This window comes from Crinia signifera, chromosome 4, assembly GCF_055691185.1.
Source record: "Crinia signifera chromosome 4, ASM5569118v1, whole genome shotgun sequence".
NCBI lineage: Eukaryota > Metazoa > Chordata > Amphibia > Anura > Myobatrachidae > Crinia > Crinia signifera.
The window spans coordinates 339,668,902-339,686,674 of NC_139220.1; the positions used below are offsets into that span (position 1 = coordinate 339,668,902).

The 17,773-nt window shown below is 51.3% G+C and overlaps 1 protein-coding gene across 1 annotated transcript in view; it reads right to left on the minus strand.

Moving 5' to 3' along the window:
• The window catches only part of LOC146076066 (C-type lectin domain family 10 member A-like), a 97,571-nt gene that overhangs the window by 33,799 nt on the left and 45,999 nt on the right, over nucleotides 1-17,773 (minus strand). The window contains exon 8 of the mRNA XM_083185895.1: nucleotides 10,976-11,130. Within this exon, the coding sequence (XP_083042021.1) occupies nucleotides 10,976-11,130 (155 nt within the window). The remainder of the gene's footprint in view (nucleotides 1-10,975; nucleotides 11,131-17,773) is intronic.

Here is a 17,773-nt window from a genome sequence, read left to right on the forward strand (position 1 = left end):
TTACTTATACGCCCGTCTCTGTGCTCTGATCCCCCACAGTTACTTATACACCCGTCTCTGTGTTCTGCTCCCCCACAGTTACTTATACACCCGTCTCTGTGCTCTGCTCCCCCACAGTTACTTATACACCCGTCTCTGTGCTCTGCTCCCCCACAGTTACTTATACACCCGTCTCTGTGCTCTGCTCCCCCACAGTTACTTATACATCCGTCTCTGTGCTCTGCTCCCCCACAGTTACTTATACACCAGTCTCTGTGCTCTGTGCTCCCCCACAGTTACTTATACACCCGTCTCTGTGCTCTGCTCCCCCACAGTTACTTATACGCCCGTCTCTGTGCTCTGATCCCCCACAGTTACTTATACACCCGTCTCTGTGTTCTGCTCCCCCACAGTTACTTATACACCCGTCTCTGTGCTCTGCTCCCCCACAGTTACTTATACACCCGTCTCTGTGCTCTGCTCCCCCACAGTTACTTATACACCCGTCTCTGTGCTCTGCTCCCCCACAGTTACTTATACATCCGTCTCTGTGCTCTGCTCCCCCACAGTTACTTATACACCAGTCTCTGTGCTCTGTGCTCCCCCACAGTTACTTATACACCGTCTCTGTGCTCTCCTCCCCCACAGTCACTTATACCCCCGTCTCTGTGCTCTGCTCCCCCACAGTCACTTATACCCCCGTCTCTGTGCTCTGCTCCCCCACAGTTACTTATACACCCGTCTCTGTGCTCTGCTCCCCCACAGTTACTAATACACCCGTCTCTGTGCTCTGCTCCCCCACAGTTACTTATACCCCCGTCTCTGTGCTCTGCTCCCCCACAGTTACTTATACACCCGTCTCTGTGCTCTGCTCCCCCACAGTTACTTATACACCCGTCTCTGTGCTCTGCTCCCCCACAGTTACTTATATCCCCGTCTCTGTGCTCTGCTCCCCCACAGTTACTCATACACCCGTCTCTGTGCTCTGCTCCCCACAGTTACTTATACACCCGTCTCTGTGCTCTGATCCCCCACAGTTACTTATACACCCGTCTCTGTGCTCTGCTCCCCCACAGTTACTTATACACCTGTCTCTGTGCTCTGCTCCCCACAGTTACTTATACACCCGTCTCTGTGCTCTGCTCCCCCACAGTTACTTATACACCCGTCTCTGTGCTCTGCTCCCCCACAGTTACTTATACCCCCGTCTCTGTGCTCTGCTCCCCCACAGTTACTCATACACCCGTCTCTGTGCTCTGCTCCCCACAGTTACTTATACACCCGTCTCTGTGCTCTGATCCCCCACAGTTACTTATACACCCGTCTCTGTGCTCTGCTCCCCCACAGTTACTTATACACCCGTCTCTATGCTCTGATCCCACAGTTACTTATACACCCGTCTCTGTGCTCTGCTCCCCACAGTTACTTATACACCCGTCTCTGTGCTCTGTTCCCCCACAGTTACTTATACACCCGTCTCTGTGCTCTGCTCCCCCACAGTTACTTATACACCCGTCTCTGTGCTCTGTTCCCCACAGTTACTTATACACCCGTCTCTGTGCTCTGCTCCCCCACAGTTACTTATACACCCGTCTCTGTGCTCTGCTCCCCCACAGTTACTTATACACCCGTCTCTGTGCTCTGATCCCCCACAGTTACTTATACACCCGTCTCTGTGCTCTGCTCCCCCACAGTTACTTATACACCCGTCTCTGTGCTCTGATCCCACAGTTACTTATACACCCGTCTCTGTGCTCTGCTCCCCACAGTTACTTATACACCCGTCTCTGTGCTCTGTTCCCCCACAGTTACTTATACACCCGTCTCTGTGCTCTGCTCCCCACAGTTACTTATACACCCGTCTCTGTGCTCTGTTCCCCACAGTTACTTATACACCCGTCTCTGTGCTCTGCTCCCCCACAGTTACTTATACACCCGTCTCTGTGCTCTGCTCCCCCACAGTTACTTATACACCCGTCTCTGTGCTCTGCTCCCCCACAGTTACTTATACACCCGTCTCTGTGCTCTGTTCCCCACAGTTACTTATACACCCGTCTCTGTGCTCTGCTCCCCCACAGTTACTTATACACCCGTCTCTGTGCTCTGCTCCCCCACAGTTACTTATACACCCGTCTCTGTGCTCTGCTCCCCCACAGTTACTTATACACCCGTCTCTGTGCTCTGCTCCCCACAGTTACTTATACACCCGTCTCTGTGCTCTGCTCCCCACAGTTACTTATACACCCGTCTCTGTGCTCTGCTCCCCCACAGTTACTTATACACCCGTCTCTGTGCTCTGCTCCCCCAAAGTTACTTATACACCCGTCTCTGTGCTCTGCTCCCCACAGTTACTTATACACCCGTCTCTGTGCTCTGCTCCCCACAGTTACTTATACACCCGTCTCTGTGCTCTGCTCCCCCACAGTTACTTATACACCCGTCTCTGTGTCCTGCTCCCCACAGTTACTTATACACCCGTCTCTGTGCTCTGCTCTCCCACAGTTACTTATACCCCCGTCTCTGTGCTCTGCTCCCCCACAGTTACTTATACACCCGTCTCTGTGCTCTGCTCCCCCACAGTTACTTATACACCCGTCTCTGTGCTCTGCTCCCCCACAGTTACTTATACACCCGTCTCTGTGCTCTGCTCCCCCACAGTTACTTATACACCCGTCTCTGTGCTCTGCTCCCCACAGTTACTTATACACCCGTCTCTGTGCTCTGCTCCCCCACAGTTACTTATACACCCGTCTCTGTGCTCTGCTCCCCCAAAGTTACTTATACACCCGTCTCTGTGCTCTGCTCCCGCCACAGTTACTTATACACCCGTCTCTGTGCTCTGCTCCCCCACAGTTACTTATACACCGTCTCTGTGCTCTGCTCCCCCACAGTTACTTATACACCCGTCTCTGTGCTCTGCTCCCCACAGTTACTTATACACCCGTCTCTGTGCTCTGTTCCCCCACAGTTACTTATACACCCGTCTCTGTGCTCTGCTCCCCCACAGTTACCTATACACCCGTCTCTGTGCTCTGCTCCCCACAGTTACTTATACACCCGTCTCTGTGCTTTGCTCCCCCACAGTTACTTATACACCCGTCTCTGTGCTCTGCTCCCCACAGTTACTTATACACCCTTCTCTGTGCTCTGCTCCCCCACAGTTAATTATACACCCGTCTCTGTGCTCTGCTCCCCCACAGTTACTTATACACTTGTCTCTGTGCTCTGCTCCCCCACAGTTACTTATACAACCGTCTCTGTGCTCTGCTCCCCACAGTTACTTATACACCCGTCTCTGTGCTCTGCTCCCCCACAGTTACTTATACACCCGTCTCTGTGCTCTGCTCCCCACAGTTACTTATACACCCGTCTCTGTGCTCTGCTCCCCCACAGTTACTTATACACCCGTCTCTGTGCTCTGCTCCCCCACAGTTACTTATACACCCGTCTCTGTGCTCTGCTCACTCTCAGTCACTTATACACCCGTCTCTGTGCTCTGCTTCCCCACAGTTACTTATACACCCGTCTCTGTGCTCTGCTCCCCACAGTTACTTATACACCCGTCTCTGTGCTCTGCTCCCCCACAGTTACTTATACACCCGTCTCTGTGCTCTGCTCCCCACAGTTACTTATACACCCGTCTCTGTGCTCTGCTCCCCCACAGTTACTTATACACCCGTCTCTGTGCTCTGCTCCCCCACAGTTACTTATACACCCGTCTCTGTGCTCTGCTCCCCCACAGTTACTTATACACCCGTCTCTGTGCTCTGCTCCCCCACAGTTACTTATACACCCGTCTCTGTGCTCTGCTCCCCCACAGTTACTTATACACCCGTCTCTGTGCTCTGCTCCCCCACAGTTACTTATACACCCGTCTTTGTGCTCTGCTCCCCCACAGTTACTTATACACCCGTCTCTGTGTCCTGCTCCCCCACAGTTACTTATACACCCGTCTCTGTGCTCTGCTCTCCCACAGTTACTTATACCCCCGTCTCTGTGCTCTGATCCCCCACAGTTACTTATACACCCGTCTCTGTGCTCTGCTCCCCCACAGTTACTTATACACCCGTCTCTGTGCTCTGATCCCCCACAGTTACTTATTCACCGGTCTCTGTGCTCTGCTCCCCCACAGTTACTTATACACCCATACCTCCCAACTTTTTCAGTTCAGGATGCGGGACGCCGACGGTGCGCGCCGTAGGCGCCCCGGAATTTTCGGGAGGCGTGGCCTAGTTTGGGGGCGTGGCCTATACTTGCGGCTCTTCCGGGAGGCCACGCCCCCATTTTGCCGCTATGGGGGCATGACCCAGAGGCTCTGTGAGCCTCTAGCCATGCCCCCAGTCCCCTGGCTGCAGGAATAGACGCTGTGCGCATGCGCACAGCGTTTATTCCCCGCTGCTTAGCAGCTGACAGGGGGGACTCCCAACAGCCCCCCCACACCGCGGGACACTGCCGCCCGCGGGTGGGACATCGGGACATGCCCTGACAATCGGGACTGTCCCGATAAAATCGGGACTGTTGGGAGGTATGTACACCCGTCTCTGTGCTCTGCTCCCCCACAGTTACTTATACACCCGTCTCTGTGCTCTGCTCACCCACAGTTACTTATACACCCGTCTCTGTGCTCTGCTCCCCCACAGTTACTTATACACCCGTCTCTGTGCTCTGCTCCCCCACAGTTACTTATACACCCGTCTCTGTGATCTGCTCCCCCACAGTTACTTATACACCCGTCTCTGTGATCTGATCCCCCACAGTTACTTATACACCCGTCTCTGTGCTCTGCTCCCCACAGTTACTTATACACCCGTCTCTGTGCTCTGCTCCCCACAGTTACTTATACACCCGTCTCTGTGCTCTGCTCCCCCACAGTTACTTATACACCCGTCTCTGTGCTCTGCTCCCCCACAGTTACTTATACACCCGTCTCTGTGCTCTGCTCCCCCACAGTTACTTATGCACCCGTCTCTGTGCTCTGCTCCCCCACAGTTACTCATGCACCCGTCTCTGTGCTCTGCTCCCCCACAGTTACTTATACACCCGTCTCTGTGCTCTGCTCCCCCACAGTTACTTATACACCCGTCTCTGTGCTCTGCTCACCCACAGTTACTTATGCACCCGTCTCTGTGCTCTGCTCACCCACAGTTACTTATGCACCCGTCTCTGTGCTCTGCTCCCCCACAGTTACTTATACACCCGTCTCTGTGCTCTGCTCCCCCACATTTACTTATACACCCGTCTCTGTGCTCTGCTCCCCCACAGTTACTTATACACCCGTCTCTGTGCTCTGATCCCCCACAGTTACTTATACACCCGTCTCTGTGATCTGCTCCCCCACAGTTACTTATACACCCGTCTCTGTGCTCTGATCCCCCACATTTACTTATACCCCCGTCTCTGTGCTCTGCTCCCCCACAGTTACTTATACACCCGTCTCTGTGTTCTGCTCCCCCACAGTCACTTATATACCCGTCTCTGTGCTCTGATCCCCCACAGTTACTTATACACCCGTCTCTGTGCTCTGCTCCCCCACAGTTACTTATACACCCGTCTCTGTGCTCTGCTCCCCCACAGTTACTTATACACCCGTCTCCGTGTTCTGCTCCCCACAGTTACTTATACACCCGTCTCCGTGCTCTGCTCCCCCACAGTTACTTATACACCCGTCTCTGTGCTCTGCTCTCCACAGTTACTTATACACCCGTCTCTGTGCTCTGCTCCCCCACAGTTACTTATACACCCGTCTCTGTGCTCTGCTCCCCCACAGTTACTTATACACCGATCTCTGTGCTCTGCTCCCCCCACAGTTACTTATACACCCGTCTCTGTGCTCTGCTCCCCACAGTTACATATACACCCGTCTCTGTGCTCTGCTCCCCACAGTTATTTATACACCCGTCTCTGTGCTCTGCTCCCCCACAGTTACTTATACACCGTCTCTGTGCTCTGCTCCCCCACAGTTACTTATACACCCGTCTCTGTGCTCTGCTCCCTCACAGTTACTTATACACCCGTCTCTGTGCTCTGCTCCCCCACAGTTACTTACAGTATACACCCGTCTCTGTGCTCTGCTCCCCCACAGTTACTTATACACCCGTCTCTGTGCTCTGCTCCCCACAGTTACATATACACCCGTCTCTGTGCTCTGCTCCCCACAGTTATTTATACACCCGTCTCTGTGCTCTGCTCCCCCACAGTAACTTACAGTATACACCCGTCTCTGTGCTCTGCTCCCCCACAGTTACTTATACACCCGTCTCTGTGCTCTGCTCCCCACAGTTACTTATACACCCGTCTCTGTGCTCTGCTCCCCACAGTTACTTATACACCCGTCTCTGTGCTCTGCTCCCCCACAGTTACTTATACACCCGTCTCTGTGCTCTGCTCCCCCACAGTTACTTATACACCCGTCTCTGTGCTCTGCTCCCCCACAGTTACTTATGCACCCGTCTCTGTGCTCTGCTCCCCCACAGTTACTCATGCACCCGTCTCTGTGCTCTGCTCCCCCACAGTTACTTATACACCCGTCTCTGTGCTCTGCTCCCCCACAGTTACTTATACACCCGTCTCTGTGCTCTGCTCACCCACAGTTACTTATGCACCCGTCTCTGTGCTCTGCTCACCCACAGTTACTTATGCACCCGTCTCTGTGCTCTGCTCCCCCACAGTTACTTATACACCCGTCTCTGTGCTCTGCTCCCCCACATTTACTTATACACCCGTCTCTGTGCTCTGCTCCCCCACAGTTACTTATACACCCGTCTCTGTGCTCTGATCCCCCACAGTTACTTATACACCCGTCTCTGTGATCTGCTCCCCCACAGTTACTTATACACCCGTCTCTGTGCTCTGATCCCCCACATTTACTTATACCCCCGTCTCTGTGCTCTGCTCCCCCACAGTTACTTATACACCCGTCTCTGTGTTCTGCTCCCCCACAGTCACTTATATACCCGTCTCTGTGCTCTGATCCCCCACAGTTACTTATACACCCGTCTCTGTGCTCTGCTCCCCCACAGTTACTTATACACCCGTCTCTGTGCTCTGCTCCCCCACAGTTACTTATACACCCGTCTCCGTGTTCTGCTCCCCACAGTTACTTATACACCCGTCTCCGTGCTCTGCTCCCCCACAGTTACTTATACACCCGTCTCTGTGCTCTGCTCTCCACAGTTACTTATACACCCGTCTCTGTGCTCTGCTCCCCCACAGTTACTTATACACCCGTCTCTGTGCTCTGCTCCCCCACAGTTACTTATACACCGATCTCTGTGCTCTGCTCCCCCCAGTTACTTATACACCCTTCTCTGTGCTCTGCTCCCCACAGTTACATATACACCCGTCTCTGTGCTCTGCTCCCCACAGTTATTTATACACCCGTCTCTGTGCTCTGCTCCCCCACAGTTACTTATACACCGTCTCTGTGCTCTGCTCCCCCACAGTTACTTATACACCCGTCTCTGTGCTCTGCTCCCTCACAGTTACTTATACACCCGTGTCTGTGCTCTGCTCCCCCACAGTTACTTACAGTATACACCCGTCTCTGTGCTCTGCTCCCCCACAGTTACTTATACACCCGTCTCTGTGCTCTGCTCCCCACAGTTACATATACACCCGTCTCTGTGCTCTGCTCCCCACAGTTATTTATACACCCGTCTCTGTGCTCTGCTCCCCCACAGTAACTTACAGTATACACCCGTCTCTGTGCTCTGCTCCCCCACAGTTACTTATACACCCGTCTCTGTGCTCTGCTCCCCACAGTTACATATACACCCGTCTCTGTGCTCTGCTCCCCACAGTTATTTATACACCCGTCTCTGTGCTCTGCTCCCCCACAGTAACTTACAGTATACACCCGTCTCTGTGCTCTGCTCCCCCACAGTTACATATACACCCGTCTCTGTGCTCTGCTCCCCACAGTTATTTATACACCCGTCTCTGTGCTCTGCTCCCCCACAGTTACTTACAGTATACACCCGTCTCTGTGCTCTGCTCCCCCACAGTTACTTATACACCGTCTCTGTGCTCTGCTCCCCCACAGTTACTTATACACCCGTCTCTGTGCTCTGCTCCCCCACAGTTACTTATACACCCGTCTCTGTGCTCTGCTCCCCACAGTTACTTATACACCCGTCTCTGTGCTCTGCTCCCCCACAGTTACTTATACACCCGTCTCTGTGCTCTGCTCCCCCACAGTTACTTATACACCCGTCTCTGTGCTCTGCTCCCCCACAGTTACTTATACACCCGTCTCTGTGCTCTGCTCCCCCACAGTTACTTATACACCCGTCTCTGTGCTCTGCTCCCCCACAGTTACTTATACACCCGTCTCTGTGCTCTGCTCCCCCACAGTTAATTATACACCCGTCTCTGTGCTCTGCTCCTCCACAGTTACTTATACACCCGTCTCTGTGCTCTGCTCCCCCACAGTTACTTATACACCCGTCTCTGTGCTCTGCTCCCCACAGTTACTTATACACCCGTCTCTGTGCTCTGCTCCCCCACAGTTACTTATACACCCGTCTCTGTGCTCTGCTCCTCCACAGTTACTTATACACCCGTCTCTGTGCTCTGCTCCCCCACAGTTACTTATACACCCGTCTCTGTGCTCTGCTCCCCCACAGTTACTTATACACCCGTCTCTGTGTCCTGCTCCCCCACAGTTACTTATACACCCGTCTCTGTGCTCTGCTCCCCCACAGTTACTTATACACTGTCTCTGTGCTCTGCTCCCCCACAGTTACTTATACACCCGTCTCTGTGCTCTGCTCCCCCACAGTTACTTATACACCCGTCTCTGTGCTCTGCTCCCCCACAGTTACTTATACACCCGTCTCTGTGCTCTGCTCCCCCACAGTTACTTATACACCCGTCTCTGTGCTCTGCTCCCCCACAGTTACTTATACACCCGTCTCTGTGCTCTGCTCCCCCACAGTTACTTATACACCCGTCTCTGTGCTCTGCTCCCCCACAGTTACTTATACACCCGTCTCTGTGCTCTGCTCCCCCACAGTTACTTATACACCCGTCTCTGTGCTCTGCTCCCCCACAGTTACTTATACACCCGTCTCTGTTCTCTGCTCCCCCACAGTTACTTATACCCCGTCTCTGTGCTCTGCTCCCCACAGTTACTTATACACCCGTCTCTGTGCTCTGCTCCCCCACAGTTACTTATACACCCGTCTCTGTGCTCTGCTCCCCCACAGTTACTTATACACCCGTCTCTGTGCTCTGATCCCGACAGTTACTTATACACTTGTCTCTGTGCTCTGCTCCCCCACAGTTACTTATACCCCCGTCTCTGTGCTCTGCTCCCCCACAGTTACTTATACACCCGTCTCTGTGCTCTGCTCCCCCACAGTTACTTATACACCCGTCTCTGTGCTCTGCTCCCCACAGTTACTTATACACCCGTCTCTGTGCTCTGCTCCCCCACAGTTACTTATACACCCGTCTCTGTGCTCTGATCCCCCACAGTTACTTATACACCCGTCTCTGTGCTCTGCTCCCCCACAGTTACTTATACACCCGTCTCTGTGCTCTGATCCCCCACAGTTACTTATACACCCGTCTCTGTGCTCTGATCCCCCACAGTTACTTATACACCCGTCTCTGTGCTCTGCTCCCCACAGTTACTTATACACCCGTCTCTGTGCTCTGCCCCCCACAGTTACTTATACACCCGTCTCTGTGCTCTGTTCCCCCACAGTTACTTATACACCCGTCTCTGTGCTCTGCTCCCCCACAGTTACTTATACACCCGTCTCTGTGCTCTGCTCCCCACAGTTACTTATACACCCGTCTCTGTTCTCTGCTCCCCACAGTTACTTATACACCCGTCTCTGTGCTCTGCTCCCCACAGTTACTTATACACCCGTCTCTGTGCTCTGCTCCCCCACAGTCACTTATACACCCGTCTCTGTGCTCTGCTCCCCCACAGTTACTTATACACCCGTCTCTGTGCTCTCCTCCCCCACAGTTACTTATACACCCGTCTCTGTGCTCTGCTCCCCCACAGTTACTTATACACCCGTCTCTGTGCTCTGCTCCCCCACAGTTACTTATACACCCGTCTCTGTGCTCTGCTCCCCCACAGTTACTTATACACCCGTCTCTGTGCTCTCCTCCCCCACAGTTACTTATACACCCGTCTCTGTGCTCTGCTCCCCCACAGTTACTTATACACCCGTCTCTGTGCTCTCCTCCCCCACAGTTACTTATACACCCGTCTCTGTGCTCTGCTCCCCCACAGTTACTTATACACCCGTCTCTGTGCTCTGCTCCCCCACAGTTACTTATACACCCGTCTCTGTGCTCTGCTCCCCCACAGTTACTTATACACCCGTCTCTGTGCTCTTTTGAACATACAGGCACCTTCCTGCTCCCCAACTTCCCCCTCATATCTAGTTATTTCCTGTTCTCCTGGCCTGCTCCACACCTACTCACCTGCTCTCCACCAACTCACCTTCTCCCCACCTTCTCACCTGCTCCCCACCTTCTCACCTGCTCTCCACCTTCTCACCTGCCCCCCACCTCCTCATCTGCTCCCCACCTCCTCACCTGATCTCCACCTTCTCACCTGCTCTCCTCCTCCTCACCTCCTCCTCACCTGCTCCCCTCCTCCTCACCTGCTCCCCACCTTCTCACCTGCTCCCCTCCTCCTCACCTGCTCCCCTCCTCCTCACCTGCTCCTCACCTGCTCCCCACCTCCTCCCCACCTCCTCACCTGCTCCCCACGTCCTCACTTCCTCCTCACCTGCGCCCCACCTCCTCCTCATCTGCTCTCCACCTACTCACCTGCTCCCCACATGCTCCCCACCTCCTCAACTCCTCCTCACCTGCTCCCCACGTCCTCACCTCCTCCGCACCTGCTCCCCACCTCCTCACCTCCTCCTCACCTGCTCCCCATCTCCTCCTCAACTGCTCCCCACCTCCTCACCTGCTGCCCACCTCCTCACCTGCTGCCCACCTCCTCACCTGCTGCCCACCTCCTCACCTGCTCCTCCTTGCTGGTAATTACGACCAGATGAGACTTTCTATCCTCACAGTCTTTCTTGGCTCCGTCCCATGTTCTCCTTGTCCTGGACCGATAATAACAGCTCATTGCATAGTGGGTCCAGTCCTCGCTACAGAGAGGATCATGTATTGTCCCTGCAGCAATAGATAACAGTGGCAGATTGGATCTTGTGGATTAGGTTTCTGTCACATATCTGTACATATATATATATATATAAATATATATATATATATATATATATATATATAAATATATATAGGTGTGTGAATATGGTAGCAGTGTTCAGGCATTTTTAGTGAGAAATAAAATTGCCTTTAATTTCCGACAGCGTTTCAGGTGTTAACCCGTTATCAAGGACATACAAGTGCACAATGAGTTACACAACATTAATTACACAGGTTCTGTGGCAGTTTAAAACCAGGTGAAAGCCAGCCCCAGAACCTGTGTCATTAATATGTGTCCCGGGTTAAAGGGATGAGTTGGTCACCCTAAGGGGGAGCGCTTCCCGATGCTGTCTGCTACAGCTGATCACCGTGCCACCGGTAAGCACAGGTGTAGCCTGATCATGTTGGGGGCGGGGTTTGTCTGCTATTTAATGTTGTGTAACTCATTGTGCACTTGTAGGTCCTTGATAACGGGTTAACACCCGAAACGCCGTCGGATATTAAAGGCAATTTTATTTGTCACTAAAAAAGCCTGAACAGTGCCGCCTTATTCACACACCTATATTGGAGCAATCACTTGTTTCCTGGGAGGGCACAACAGCAATTGTTCAGCTAACAGCGAGTGCCGGACCTGCAACCTTGCATTCTAAATATAAATATATATATATATATATATATATAAACACCAACAATAGTGTCTTCAGCGCCCTACACTGTGTGATGTCATAAACAATAATAAATGGATAAAACCAATAAATGAATTTAAGAACAGAGAACACTTGTAGCTTCTTGTTTCTTGTGGAATAATTTTCTTTTTATTTTCACAGAGCTTTAAAACAGAACCCAACGCGTTTCGTCTCACTTGGAGACTTCATCAGGGTTTTTTTTTCTCTATAAAATACACAGTCCACAATTTTTTAGACATCACAAAGTATATACTTTGTGATGTCTAAAAATTGTGTACTGTGTATTTTATAGAGACAAGAAGCTACAAGTGTTCTCTGTTCTTAAATTCATTTATTGGTTTTATCCATTTATTATTGTTTATGACATCACACAGTGTAGGGCGCTGAAGACACTATCGTTGGTGTTTATGTGTAAAGTTAGTTCCTGTTAGTGGGGAACTAAGTGTCTACAGCGACCACTTATTTTATTTTATTAGCGCATATTGGAGATTCTGCTTCGCATATATATATATATATATATATAGCGGCCAGGGGATCCCCTTTTCAACCTGCCTCTGTGTATTTAGACTCATTATTACAGCCGTGTATTGTTGGGCATCCTACGTACACTTTGGATAGTACCTCATTTTTGAATAGACTTGAAGCGTGTAAAACATCATTACCATCGAATTGTTTTTTATGCAGTGTTGACGTGTCATCCTTGTATACCATTATTCCCAATATGGAGGGGATGACCGCAGTTAAACACTTGATTACCGGTAATGACCTGTACAAGGGCCCTTTGATCGAACTTGTGATGGAACTATTGGAAATGAGTCTTACAAAAAAGTATTTTTTGTTCAATGGTGATCATTATCTCCAATTGGCGGCGTGTGCGATGGGGTCCAGTGTGGCCCCATCGTACGCCAACGCCTATATGTTTGAGGCTGAGGAAGAATTTTTTTGGGAGAAACCATCGATCAAGGAACATATCGAGTTCTACGCCAGGTGTAACGATCAGATCAGGTGATCAATCAAATTAACGTATGCCTCCTGTTATGATTATCTGTTCAATCAATGTATGTCTGGTATGTTTGGTAAAATCATGCCGCCTGTGATTATTATGTGGGAGATCAGAACATGTCATGTATTATGTGTGTGGACTATTGGTGACCCAGGGAGTGTAGCCATCTGTGGACTCCTCTGGAGTTAGGATGTAAGATAAGATCTGAGACCCCTCATAAACCAGATTGGGGGGGAGAGCTATAGTGTCCAGCCAACCGGCCAAAGTGGCTCTGGCCCTGCACTAAATGACCTCTTATCACTTGAGGAATGTATAAGATCTACTTCAAAGCAGGGACAAATTCTTTATGGGAAAGAGCTAGGGACCTTCACTAGGCTCAGCAAGGGAATGGTTAAAAATCCCAAGGGTGGGAGGGATGAGGGAGGCTGCAGATAAAACCTCTGTACCTTGGGATAGTCAGTGTCACTACCTGGGGGTCTAGCGAAACAGGCTGTAGGCGACGAGAGATTTCTTGTGGAGGACCCCCCCACTTCAGGATTGTAAGATACGGTTCTGTCTTTTTTCCCTTTTTATTTTTGAAATTGCATTCAAAACTTGTGTGTACTTTTAAAATCATTGTAATGTCTTGTAAGCATTTTGTTTAAAGCTCTGTAGTATTTCTAGGAATAAATAATACATATTCCCAGTTCTGGTTCTGTGTTCCTAAGACTCATTAGCCTCGGAAGAGAACGGCTGAAAAACGTTACCATTGTTATCTTGTATTGTGTGGTCAGGGGCGAGCCAAGCCGCCCCTTGCGCAGTTTCAGGCGCTAAAATCAGGTTTTGGCTGGTGGCAGTGTACCTCAAGGAAAGGACCCGAGTGTCCTGAGTGAACCCCAGTCACGGCCGGTGCTGCTCAGATTGACGTATCGGAGCAGGCGACCGGTGGGTCCGTGACATTTGGTGGCAAGCGGTGGGGTGGAGAATTCATTTTTCTCTTTAAGAACTTAAGTGAGTGTGGGTAGAATTTTGTGAGAAATACCCACATCACCAGAATCAGAACTCAGAGCTTTACTATAGTTTTAAAAGTCACACAGTGGATGCAATTTCTGTTCCCTCCCTTCTCTTGTTTTTCTTTCCTATCATTTTATTTGACAAGTGTGAGACTCCGGATGGCTGATTACCAGCAGATGAGGAGAGATGACCTGGCGGTCGTGTGTGTGCAGAGGAATATCCCTTGGTCTGGCCAGAGTAGAAAACGTATGATTCAGGCACTAGTGGATGCCGATCGGACTCTAGCTGCTGGAGGAAACCAGTCCATGGACAATCCTACCCCAGGGGCTCAGTCAGCACTGGACAGTACAAACGATGTCGTGCCAGGGTCAGACACTTCTGCTGGACCCAGCAAGTCTACACTGCAGAGCGACCTTCTAGCTGCTAGCAGGCAATTGAAGGATGTGAACCCCGTATTCGCTTTGCAGCTGGTGCAGTTCTGCCAAGGCATTGTCGACAGAGAGGCTGCGGAGCGCAAAGCCACTGTGGACAGAGAGGCTGCGGAGCGCAAAGCCGTACGGGAGGCTGCAGAGCGTCAGGCTGAGCGTGAGTACCAGTTGGAACTGGTGAGGCTCAGAGGGCTGATCGCTGTTGGTGAACCAGTGGAGGATGATACAGGGCATCATGATGGCGAACCTTTACGTGAGACTTTATCTGCCGTGGCTACTGAGTTAGCAGGAGATGGGCTTCGTACTGAACTTTTACTGTCTGCGGAAGTAAATAATGTGTTGGATCATGGTGTGGACTCTGTTATCAATCATGGGGAGCCTAACAAGGGACAGAGGTCCCAAATGACCGCTGACGCGAATTTCACCGGACCGCGTCATGCACAGTTCCCTGTCTTGGAAGCAGACAGAGGAAGCCAAGTGAGTGTCAGCTTGGTTGTGAGTAATGAGCTGGCCCTGGACACTACAGCCGATGCTCAGAGAGGTGACATCTCTGCTAGCACCAGGGAGACTGTAGGATGTGTGGCAGTCAGGGAGACTGCAGAGTACCAATCCCCTGCAGCACCAGAAGAGCCCAGTGAGTATTCTGACCCATATGGTGATGATTATCCGTTTAGGCTTATGAGCCCAGAAGAACTCACTACAGAATGTCAGCTGCAAGGTATCTCCTGCCCCAACAATTCCCGCTGGGAGATGATCAAGCGGCTCACCCGTGCACGAAATGATGAGCGCAATGTTTTCGGCATGTATCGCGGTGAGTTTCTAACCTGGGGTCCCGATGCGACTCCTTGGTTACTGCTGAGAGACCTGACGGACTGTTTTGAAATAGCGCAGCAATATGCTTATGATTGTAAAAAGCTCGATACTCCATGGTGGAAAGAGCAGTGCCGCTGGGCAGAGGCTGAAAGGAATCGCCTGGAACAGCTTCTATCACCAGCTATGGATCCAACGACACAGCCTACCGGGGTTTCCCTCATGGACATGGTACCCGGGCCTGCTACAATCGGTGTGGAACCTGTTCCAGAGACCTCACATCACAAGGTCCAGTTTAAACTGCTGGAAGATGTGAGCAGCATGTTCCCTCCCGTTGCTCCAGATTTGTTGCCGGAAGCGGCTGGCTGCATAGTGAAAGTATGCAGGGGAGAGACTATGTCGGAAATAGGAATGGGACTTTCTGACTGTATGCACACAAGTATGTGTGGGACTACTGATGTGAGACTTTTATTAACTCCACACATATCTGTCGCTAACCCTTCTGAACCATATGATGCATCTCAGGTAGTATGTAACCATGCTGAACATTGCAATGTTGTTATTTTGTGTGAAGCCCCTGGGATGATCTGTGATAGTGAGTTAGAGACAGGTATAGTGGGTAATCCTTGCCAGTTTGTGGGGTTAAATGAATGCCCTAATCTAGTTGGGAATGAGACACCCTCACTCATCAGTGGTAGGAGTGCTGATGGTGATGTCATTAAGGTTGCTGTGCTAGACGTTAACCCTGTTCCTCCAGTGATGTCTGGTTGTGACATGGTGCCCGGGGACGCTAACTGCAGAAATGGGACAGATCTGAGTTGGTTGCAGGCAGAGCATGTACCTGCCAATAAGTTACTGGTGACAACATGCTCAGATAACCCCATTCCTGCTCAGAGACAATGGGATCCAGATATAGTGGTTTTGCCATGGTGCAATTGTAAGCCAGCAGGATGGGCCCCATGTGTTGTGGAAGACGCACAGGCTAATTTGCAGGGGTTGCAGGATGTCTCCCCAGGTTATGATATTGATGTTACTGTTGATAATGTGATGTCTTGCGCTACTGTGGGAACTGTGGTACCAGGTATAATTAGTGACCTGGTGGGCCCTGTGTGCACTGTAGACCTGTCAGATAGGGAGAGAGTGTCCCTTACTGCAGCTTTCCCCCCAAACCCCCCTCCTTACTGTAGCCACACAAGAACAGATACAGGAACACCGCAGGGGTTCCCTCCAGACACCGAGAACTCTCCAGAGAGTGCATTTTTCCAGCATCACTGGATAACGGATGCCTCTCCTGAGAACCTCAGTGGCACCACCCCAGGCACAGAACCTGCGGGTCTGGGAGGGAAGGTCAGGCTCAGGAAGGTGTCCTGGACTGCCATGGAAAGCTTGGCTTTCCACGCAGAACTGAGAATCAACCCTGCACAGGCTGCCCCATACCTGGGAAGTGGGAAAGATACACCTGGGTGCAGTGAGAGGGTTGTTTCAGGAATAGAGCCAGTGGCTAGTAGGGAAGCTGCTGTGTGTAACCAGAAGGGTGGGAGGGCCCGTGAAGCACAGGTAAACTCAGCTCCATTAACCTCAGAAAAGCTGAGCTGGGATGTTCCCAAGACAGGGGACAATGACCTGCTGGTATTCCCCCTTGCAGAAACGTGCCCCCCTTCACAATTCACACACACAGACACAGAGGGCGAATCTCCTCACAAAAGGATGAGGTGTGAGGTGTTGAGTGAGTGGACCTTCCCCCCAGTGAAGGGGAGGGGGGGTCAGTCAGCTCAGGAGAGGTGCTGGGAAGACATGTTTAAGTCTGTATATAGTACTGGGAGAATGCCCCACACCTGTGGTACAGTTAAACGTGCCGAGTTACGAGTCCCAGGGGGATGGCCGTTTGGGGTGTGGAGGAATGGTCTGGTACTGATCTCAGTGAGTAAGGCCAAACTGCCAGCTGCAGGGGAGAATCCGTGCCCAGGAGTACGACGCACAGCTGTGGTGGGCTGTGTCAATATCAGCCGGGATGGACACAGCTCCCACTATATCAGTGTGCTCACAGCCTATGGGTTCGAGGACACCTGTGTGCTTTTAGTTTGCCATCTCCTGCGAGAGGGACAGGGACTATGCCCATTGCCCACCCTAGCCACGGCTATGGCGTCAGGTGGTGCCATGACAGACGTCAAGTATCGTGACGTGTTAGTACAGATCCCGCAGAATCAGTGGCAGTCTGTCTCAGCACAGAGACCACTGCTACCTGTCCAGGTGATATAGTTAATAGCGCACTGATGAGACGGTGACGTGGGTCACCGCCTCTGTGCGCCATTTTAAAAGGGGGAGGTGTAACGATCAGATCAGGTGATCAATCAAATTAACGTATGCCTCCTGTTATGATTATCTGTTCAATCAATGTATGTCTGGTATGTTTGGTAAAATCATGCCGCCTGTGATTATTATGTGGGAGATCAGAACATGTCATGTATTATGTGTGTGGACTATTGGTGACCCAGGGAGTGTAGCCATCTGTGGACTCCTCTGGAGTTAGGATGTAAGATAAGATCTGAGACCCCTCATAAACCAGATTGGGGGGGAGAGCTATAGTGTCCAGCCAACCGGCCAAAGTGGCTCTGGCCCTGCACTAAATGACCTCTTATCACTTGAGGAATGTATAAGATCTACTTCAAAGCAGGGACAAATTCTTTATGGGA